Below are 9,421 nucleotides of genomic sequence, written 5' to 3'. Positions count from 1 at the left end.
CGCAGAGGCTTTTGCCTGAGGAGAGAAAATGAAGGTAGAGGAGGGTTTGGTTTTGTTTTGGGTTTGTTTTTTTTTTTTAACGCGTGTTCTGTGTAGAGGTTTAAAGTGCGGCTGTTCGGCGCGGAGGGAGGAAGAATGCTTTGGCGTTGAGGTGTGCAAAAGTTTAGAAATAAAACTCAAAAAACCCCATAAAGCCGACAAAGTTCGGGTGTCAGGGTGCCAAGTTCCCCGTGGAGGAGCCTCGGGGAGCGCTTTCCAGGCGCGCAGCCGGCAGCGGCGCTGAGCGAGTTTGCCCCGGCGCTCTCCCCCGGGCTTAGGGGGAAGCCAAAGCCCCTCCTGCACCCAAAATCCCGCCGCACCCGAAATCCGTTTTCTAAGAATACGGGTCGGTCCCAGTAAAAGACGTTATTTACGGCCCCCGTGTGGTGTGTACGGTGACAAAGTTGAGAGGGGACACTCGCTACCGCGCTGCCGGAGGGTCGGACTACCGCGGCGGTCTCTTGGAAGGCCGCCTTGCTCTAATTAAACAGGAAAATTGAAACCCCACTTGGCCAGAAATGAGACTAAGTAAGTAATGTGTATTTGGAGCCCCAGTACAGGAAAAAGAAGATTAAAACGGCTGATAACGCGTATTAGTGAGTTGGTTTAAAGCTGTAGATCCGGAATTTTACCCCAAATAGATGTGTGCAAAGAAAATTGTGCCGTTGTCTTTATGGAAATGCTGGGAAATTTTGCCAGTGAATTCAGTTATTCTTTCTATTATGATTTTTAAACGGTATACTTTTAAGAAGCTTAAATTTTTGTCAAAACAATCCAAGAAAGCAATTTTTTTTTTACTAGATAAAAATAAGTCCAGAAAAAATGTAATGAATTTTTGTTTCTGGGAGAAAAAAAAGGTAAAAATGTATTTGTCTAGTCATGAGTGCTATGTCTAAAAGCTGCTCATCTGGGAAGTAGATCTTGTTACCGTAAGAGCTGCTCATCCGGAAAATAGATTTTGTTACTCTTTTAGTGCAGAAAATAAACCTCCTATTCGAAATTAATTTCTGTGTGTATGAGCAATAAATAGCTATGAATTTAACTACCTAATTTGTCTATTTTGTTTCCTAAAATATTTTGCGTGAGTATTTATAGATCCTAAAGATTTCGAATTATTTTCTAGTCTTTTTATTTATGTCCAAATATTTCCCAGTGATATTTTAGGAAACAGAAGGGAAATTCTAGTGTATGTCAGGTACACTGCTTTTTCTTCCACTTGGAACAGACAGACTCATTCATCTTTACAGGGAGATGCTCCTGTTGCTGTGGTTTGGGTTTTGCATGTTCTTTTGTTAGAAATATTCAAGAATGTGGGTGAGACTTTCTTATCTTGAAAAATTACCAGTGTTTCTGTGTATGGTGAACTCTAAGTAAGGTTGTGTTTTGCTGTCTTAAGGTTTATTATTATTATTATTATGGCATTGTGTTCACTTCTGTTGTTTAAGGAGAGTTTGGTTGGGTTTTGGGGTTTTTTTTGTGTTTTTTTTTTCCTTTTCTTCCTATTCATGCTTTCAATCTTGGCAGTGTCTCTGCAGCATCCCAGTATTTTTGGATCATGCAGTCTGTGTAGCTCCCAAATCTTTATATTGGATGTGCTTCAACTTTTTGGTTTAGTATCTAAAATCTGCCTTACGCAGATGATATTTACATGTGTTTCTCTGTGTTAGGAAATGCATGTTCTACCTTGTGTCACTGGACTCGGGCCAGTGCTGGTAGGTCAACTGTAATGTCTGTGTAAATGTTTTACTAACTTGTTGAACTCTGTTAACTTTCAACTTCTTGAAGTTTGTCCTGTGTAATTATCTGAGCATGTTTCACTGCTCGTATTGATCAAGGATAAACTCAAATTTGAATAAAGCAACTCGACTGATCTTTTATGTGCCTCCATGACCTTATAATTTGCCTGATACGTAGTCCACTCTTACTAGCTGAAAGCGAAGGTGAAGAAGTGCAGGCTCAGTGGCTCTTGTCGCGGCGCTCCGAAGTGGTTTTCATTAGGAATCTCTGGAGTGGAATAGCTGTTGCTTCCATCCTGCTTCAGGTGTGTGCCTAACGTGTTCACAATTGATTATTACTGCTCATTTATAAAGGCAGTAAGTGGAGCCTGCTGATGGTGATCTGTGCGTTTTATGTTGCATATATTAATGTAATGAACTTGTGCTCGTATTACTGTTACCCTGTTTTCTCCTTTCTGTTTGTTGTTCATTTTATCCGTCCTGTTGTATTCTGATCGCAGGTAGGATTTTAAGTTGTTTGAGAGGAACTCTTGGAAATATTTTCCCTTCTCAGTAACTAATCCCTTGTCTATTTCTACCCTGATTTTTTTCCTCCATTCTTTCTTCTGATCCTCTTTCCAAATTCCTTTTCCATTGCCATTTCTGTTACGCTTTGCCCGTTTCCCTCTGTCGTCTCTGATTTCTTACTCTCTTCATCTATCTTTTTGCTTCTTGTGGACACTGTTTTGCTAGTGCACTTGGTTAAATGGTCTCCCATTGAAGAAGCGCAATGTGCTGCTTTCATTTTTAACGAGGGTGGAGAAAAAGAAAATCCTGAATTTCATTTTTTTTGTCTTTAGGAGGATAAAGGTGGAAGGGATAAAAGTCAGGGGAGAACTAGAGAATGGAAAGTGTGACGTGGTGGTGAATGTCTGAGAAGGGATAGAGAAGAGTTTAGTGAGCGAGTGTTCCATGAGAGTCTAAGGCTCATCCAGTAGTAGATCTGGCAAGAAAAGTATGTGTTACTGATGGCAGTTGCTCAGATATTTTCGGATCATCAGAGATTCTGAGGCTTGCGTAAGTGTCATGTGCCATTTGTAACAGGACTCTGGAGTTTGTTCTTAAGGCAGGTGCTTGGGTTGTATTTGTGATGGTTCAGTAAGCAAAATCCTTACTTTGCATGAAAGTAATAATACCTGACCACCTGGAAGGTAATGCTCACTAATGTAGCTTATGTTCTGTTAAAACAGCACAGCTACTTGGATTTTCAGTAGATGAATGCAAACGTGGGTATTGCCAGCTGCATCTTGGTACAAATCCATAGCTATGAAGCTGCCAGACAGCTCAGCACTTTTCATGAACTCTGTTCAGGACAGGACTTTTAAGTTGTTACAGGTTAGAACTAAGTTTTTACTCATTTCCACATAAAATGTGAACGCTTTAGAAACTATTACAGTTGGAGGTGATCTGTCACAGAGGGTGGTCAGGGCTATTGCCTGTTTGTGGAATAGTTAAGTCACTTCTGCCTCTTTTCAGAGCATGCTTTTAAGGCAGAGTGGATTAAGAGCTTGTGGTTCTGCCCACAGCTCTCTGCATTTACTAGGAACAGGAGGATACAAATAAAGGTCACAGAAGGGAGGCAAGGTTACCCCTCTGCAGTAGGCTGCGACATTTTGTTTGCTCTAGAGATAGCTGAGTGAGTTAGAGACACTCGAGGAATGATCCAATGCGACATTGTTTACTGAGAATGGGTAAAAGTCAATCTCAGTTGGCTGTAACTGGGGACAAGGGTGAAGGATGGACATAATAAAAGTTGTACAACACTAAATCTGGGTTAAAAGGTAGTGGAGGATGAGTGAGTTCTTTGAGTGTGGGAGAAAGGTGTGTGGAAATAGAGACTACGTCAGGTTCACATAGAAGGGAAAGGAGAGAGGTTAGGGTTATGAATGAATAAATGTAGGATAGAGACAGCAAATAAAGATTTTGAGAGAATGAACGTAGTGCGGCTCAGCAGATTGCTAAAAGATGATCAAATGTAAAGGCTGGAGGCGGGTGAGGGTCTTGGGCAGAGCAGATGAACAAGCGTATGAAGTAGAATCTTCAGTGCTGTGGGCAGATGGCTGTGTCACGAAGTGTATGGAGAAAGATAAGGAGCTGTTTGCACCTTCTGTATGCTGAGTGCTGTGTGTGTATGTCAGTGCCAGCAATACTGCATATGGTGGAGCATCTGGCTACATGCTCTTCCCTGCTGTTAAAATGCGAATAACAAAGATAGCTATATATTTTCCTCCTTTTTACCTGGGCACCTAACGAACCTTATAATTTCTGTGCCTAAATCTTTTCCTTTATTAGCGTTTTTTAGGAAAAAAAATATGTGCAAAGAGATACGTGTTAACAGAGAGGACATGTAGTTGTATCTTGGTATCCAATACTGTGTCACACAGTTTTGGGACCTTGGCTTATGGAAGCTGTTGTTCAAAGCTGTGTAAGCAACCTGAGTGTTCAGGGCAACTGGTCTAGATGTGAGAGTGTGGTGGGGTTTTGTTGGATTTTTTTGTAATTCTGAAAATGAAAACTGTATCAGGAGAAAATGATGAAAAACCAAAATCAAGACAGGAAGGAAAAGTATAAAAAAAAGAGGTGGAGCCCAGGTGGACCTTACGGTTCAGTCCTTCTTGTGCAGCACAGGCTTTTCTTGAGAACGAGGATGCTGCTGGAAGGATATGCCTTCAGTCTCTCTGTGCACTAATCTCTCCCAGCAGCTGTTCTGAGCCTGAGATGAAAGTCTCTTTCTTTGTGACTCTGAATAACTTGTGTTCTGCCACAGTATCTCAAGTGTGTAAATGTTAGGGCAAAGCAGTTCTGCCCTGAGCTCCCCTTTGGTGATGCTTCTTTTTGGATAACATTTGCGGTTTTTGGAGGTTCTGAGGACTCTAAATGTTGAGAACCTTCAAACCAAATCAGATAAAAAAATTGTCTACATAAAGTCAAAACCAGAATTAGTGGGAAGCAAACCACTTTAACTCTTCTGCATTTGGGAAATGGAAAAACCTTTACTCTGAAAGAACAAATTGCTTAGATGCAGTTGTAGCATTAAGTGCAGTAAATCACATCTTTTGGATGAGGTGTTGAAAAGTATCTAAAGGGCAGAATATATGCGGATGGACTTTGTTTGGGTTTGGTGGTTTTTTGTTGTTTGTTTTTGTTTTGTTTTGTTTTTCTGCAGACTTCTTAAGGAGAGGGCTCTTGGTAATTTCCATTACTGCTTTTTGTTTTTCTCTACAGGACCTACTGCAGCTCTGTGATTGCTGATCTATGCTTGACTGCCTCAAGGGGTCCTGGCAAAATGGCATCTTCCAGACTTCCCATCCTCCTAGCATTGGCATTTTCTTCTTTGTCCTTTGTTCTTTCCCATTCAAACAGGGAGATGTGGTTTCAGGATTTCTTTCCACCTAATGTGTGCCCTATAAATGCCAAAGCCAACACTTTTTATGGCATAATGTTTGATGCAGGAAGCACTGGAACCCGGATTCACATTTACACCTTTGTGCAGAAGAGCCCAGGTAGGACGCCGTGTCAGTCTGTGCACTTGGAGTATGTTGACTTAGGATCCAGCTTCCCAAAAGAGGTGTTTTTTTTGCTAACACAGCATTTGGGAACAACTGAAGATTTCATAGAATGGTTTGGGTTGGAAGGAACCTTAAATATTACTTAGTTCCAATCCCCCTACCGTGGGCTGGGACACTTTCCACTAGACCATTTCTACAGTTTGTCCTTCAAATGGTCCTCTGGCAGATGATTATTGTCCATTTGTGGTGGTGTTTTGCTGTGATTTTTTTTTTTTTTTTGTGTCGATCTTTTGAAACTTAGAGGTTTAATTCTGGGTATACTGGAGAGTTCTGAATTTCCAAAGATTTTAATCTATGTCTCATTGAGTTGGAAAGAGGCTTACACTGTTTTTGTTAAGTTGCATGTTACCTTAAATTATATCAAGAGATACTTAAATTCTGTGTATGTTTGTATGTCACATTTTGTAGTAAATTAAAATCAGTAAATTAAAGAGTTATGAGCACCAAAGGTCTGAGCCATTTCCAAGAAAACTCCTATGCACAGATGCACCATAGTCGAGTATATCTGCTTCTGACACAGTGCAGAGGTACCCAATTTGGCTGCAGGTGCAACAGGATTCAAGAGGGTGAATTAGCTTGGGTGCAGTGAGCCAGCCAGTTTGCAAAGGCTGAAGTCTGGTTGATGGGACTCAGCTAATAAGCATAGTACCTATGTGGTTTCACATGATTTCAACCTTAGTTTGGAAGGACTGGTACAACATCCAGCTCTGATGGACTCACTCTGACTTGTAATATGCAATACTCAGGGATGGCTTCTAGACCCAAGCTGCTCTGGGACCAGTGGTCATACTGGTTTGGCTTTGCAGCCAAGTGCTTGAGCGCAGTCAGCTCTGTGTTCATAAGTTGGATGAATCAACTAGGAAAAATCAGAAGTTGACTCTGCGTGTCTCAATATGAATTAGAATTTCACAATTAGCTTGGGGACAGAAAGGGAAAGACATTTTATTAAGATTAGGCAACAGTCATGCTACATTGCTATAACTCATTGTAGTTCACAAATGCAAAATCAACGTCCTTCTAATTATAACAACATGTTTGTAGTTAAGTTGTTTGTGAACTTGGAGGATACAAGGGCAACATTCTGTTAAATATGCTCTTGAAGTGAAGGAGCAGTGATGTTTTAGGGAGGGAATAGTATTGTTTGCAATGGGAAATAAGGATAGTCACTTTGCAGTGGTTGCAGGCAACCTTTTTGAAACTAAAGAAAAAGAATTGAGTTGTTGACTGTTTCATGTAATGTTTTGTTTGTGCAGAAAACCTCCCAGAGTTGGAAGGGGAAATCTTTGAGTCTGTGAAGCCAGGTCTTTCTGCATATGCTGATCAGCCTGAAAAGGTAAGGCGCTCCTTCATTCCCAGCGAGTTGGTCTTGCTTCTAGTAATATTGGTTGGCCTCTACCAAGCAGTGGAAGTATTACTAATTGTAATTGCAGAGAGTCGAGAAAAAATGTAAAGGTTCTACTGCTGGCTCTCTAAACCTGTTGCTTTACTTTTATGACTTAATTTCTATATAGTGAAATGGGACCTGTTGTTTTACATATTTCATCAATGGAACAATGGCTTAATTAATTGCTTAAATGCTACATATGACTAGACTATATGCCTTTGGGTATTTCAAAGATAAAGTGGTTTTTGGCTCTAGCAGCATCCATATTCATTGTTTATTTCGCCTATAGCTACCCCAAATATAAACAAATATATGTACTCCTGTTTCATTTACTAATAGTTTTCTCAGTTTTTCCTATTGGTTAAAATTTTCAGTGCTGGTCACAGTTCAAGATGGGCGTATTTTGTTTTAATTTGTTTAGTTTAGAAGTAAGGGGTTAAGATTGCAGGGGTTTTCTTTTTTAGTCATGTTACACTGACAAGCAAAGAGGGTTCATTTCTTTGACTTGTAAAAATGTTTCCTTTTTTGTGTGTGTATAGTCAGATCTACAAAAGTTAATTTTTGTTAATAGGTAACGGAGAAGGGGAAGAATAAAGATGCAATTAGCAGGTTAAATCAGGCCTTAATATTTCTGTAAGTGTATTTTCTGCTTCTGTCATCAGACTTCCAGTCATTTGTTTGTTTTGATTCTTTACTGTTATCTTTGGAACCATGGCTTGGAAGCCAGTGCTCAGTGATACGGAGAATTCACTTAAGTCGTGCTTAGTTCAAATATTTGATTAAAGTTTTAGCTGAGCAATGGTTTAGGTACAGGCAGTTACTCTTCTACTGCCTTAGGACTTTTGTTGTTTTGGTTATATATGGAGTTTTTCAAAACACAGTTGGACAGTTCCATCTTCCACAATCAGATGTATTAATTAACATATAAATTTATAATTTTAATAAGAAATTGAAGCTAGGTGCAATGCTCTGTTTTCAAATGAGGGTGGTTGTGAATTTGTGCACAGTACTCTTGTTGCATGCCACTCTATTGGATCAGGACTCAGAAATGAGCAACAGAGCAGATACCTAGATTAATCCCGTTGTTGTGATACACAGGGCCAGTCCTGAAGTAAGCTGCCGTTTTCCAGATGCCCCTGCGCTGACAGTAAGCTCTTTCACGAGCTAAAGGAGGTGTCAGAGAAATGATAGATTAGATACTTGCAGTCTTGGAGTTGGGGGCTTCCACAGGGGGAGTTTCAGGATTCTCATTTTGCTCAGCTGCATTCAGTGCTATGGGAATTTGAGTGAAAAACTTTATGGAAGAGTGAATGGCTTTTGGATTTTTTCAAAATTTTATTAAATCTTCTATGATTTTACTAAACTGTCTTGTTTGTTGGGTAGGAGAGGAGAAGAATTCACCCCAAAAGCTTTTAGAAATTTCACAGGATAATGTTTATTGCTAATGCCAAACTGTAATTGTTAGAGCAGTGTAAATAATTGCGAGCCCAGCAGTGATGCCTGTACCTTGTGTGGTAACCATTCTACAGCTGGCATTTTAATTACCTTACTGGTTATGGACACGCTTGGAATTCTTATGTTGCACTTAATGAAATCTACAGACATTCCCCCTGACCTTGGTAGCTTTAGTCAATAAGTGCACCATTTAGTTTTGTTGAAGTGCAAGATGTTAGGTTTGTCAGGTAATCAGTTCTCTCACCTCTTTCCATTCTTTCCAAAAAATACCTTCCACAAACAATGAAATTTCTCTTGCCTAAGATATATCTCTGCACATACCCTTCCTTCCAATGCAGACATTCTCTTTAAGGTTCTAATGAGATGTCTAGCACAGTTTTTATACTCATCTTGGGTGTGGGTGAGGTATCTTCTGCTATTGAATACTGGTTTCGTTAGTTTTGAGGGGAAATTGGGAGGCTTATTTTCTGATGGCCTGCAGGAGGAAACTGTAAGAAAAACATCTTTTTCCTTTTAGGGTGCTGAAACTGTCAAAAGATTGTTGGACATGGCCATAGATGCTGTGCCACCTCATCTCTGGAAGAAGACCCCAGTAGTGTTAAAAGCCACAGCTGGACTGCGCTTGCTGTCAGAGGAGAAAGCTCAGGCTCTGCTTTTAGAGGTAATACTAAGATCTTTTGGATGTACTAGTATTGCTCTCCCTGTTTCATCTTTTGTGACTCAGTTCTCCATTCTATTTAGCATAAGAGAATTTCAGCTGTGAAAAGTGACTGTAATCCCATGATAGCATGAAACTCAGACTTTACAGACTTTCTTGTGTGGTCCTGAAATCCTTTGTCTTGATGTGGATAGAAGGCATGGGGAGAGAGACCTACAACACTTGTTTCTTTCTTTCCTGGCCCTTGAAAGAGGAAGAATATTGTCTAAACCACACACTTGTCTTATTTTCTACTGCTGTGAAAAAGAAAACTTTCTCTGTCACCCTCAGAGCAGAACAAGACTCTTTAAGACCAAGGAATATAATCATTATTTCTTTCTTCAGGTGAAAGAAGTCTTTGAGGAATCACCATTTCTTGTTCCAGAGGACAGTGTTAGCATCATGGACGGGTCATATGAAGGTATGTTTTAGAAGGCAGAAAAAGTGAAAGCAAAGAGAAATGGGGGAAAGAGAGAGAGAGATCTTATGAACGTGAGAGGGA

At 40.1% G+C, this 9,421-nt stretch overlaps 1 protein-coding gene across 1 annotated transcript in view; it reads left to right on the top strand.

Moving 5' to 3' along the window:
* The first annotated feature begins 1,574 nt into the window (after positions 1–1,574).
* Positions 1,575–9,421, top strand: part of ENTPD5 (ectonucleoside triphosphate diphosphohydrolase 5) — a 20,050-nt gene continuing 12,203 nt past the window's right edge. Inside the window, exons 1-5 of the mRNA XM_009886966.1 lie at positions 1,575–1,741; positions 5,040–5,317; positions 6,637–6,716; positions 8,740–8,883; positions 9,265–9,340. Coding sequence (XP_009885268.1) covers positions 1,710–1,741; positions 5,040–5,317; positions 6,637–6,716; positions 8,740–8,883; positions 9,265–9,340 — 610 coding nt within the window. The 5' untranslated portion in view covers positions 1,575–1,709. The remainder of the gene's footprint in view (positions 1,742–5,039; positions 5,318–6,636; positions 6,717–8,739; positions 8,884–9,264; positions 9,341–9,421) is intronic.

Source organism: Charadrius vociferus, unplaced genomic scaffold (genome assembly GCF_000708025.1).
Source record: "Charadrius vociferus isolate BGI_N301 unplaced genomic scaffold, ASM70802v2 scaffold14, whole genome shotgun sequence".
In the NCBI taxonomy this organism is placed as follows: Eukaryota; Metazoa; Chordata; class Aves; order Charadriiformes; family Charadriidae; genus Charadrius; species Charadrius vociferus.
The sequence above is the reverse complement of the archived record's forward strand: the minus strand, read 5'-3'. Positions and strand labels throughout refer to the sequence as shown.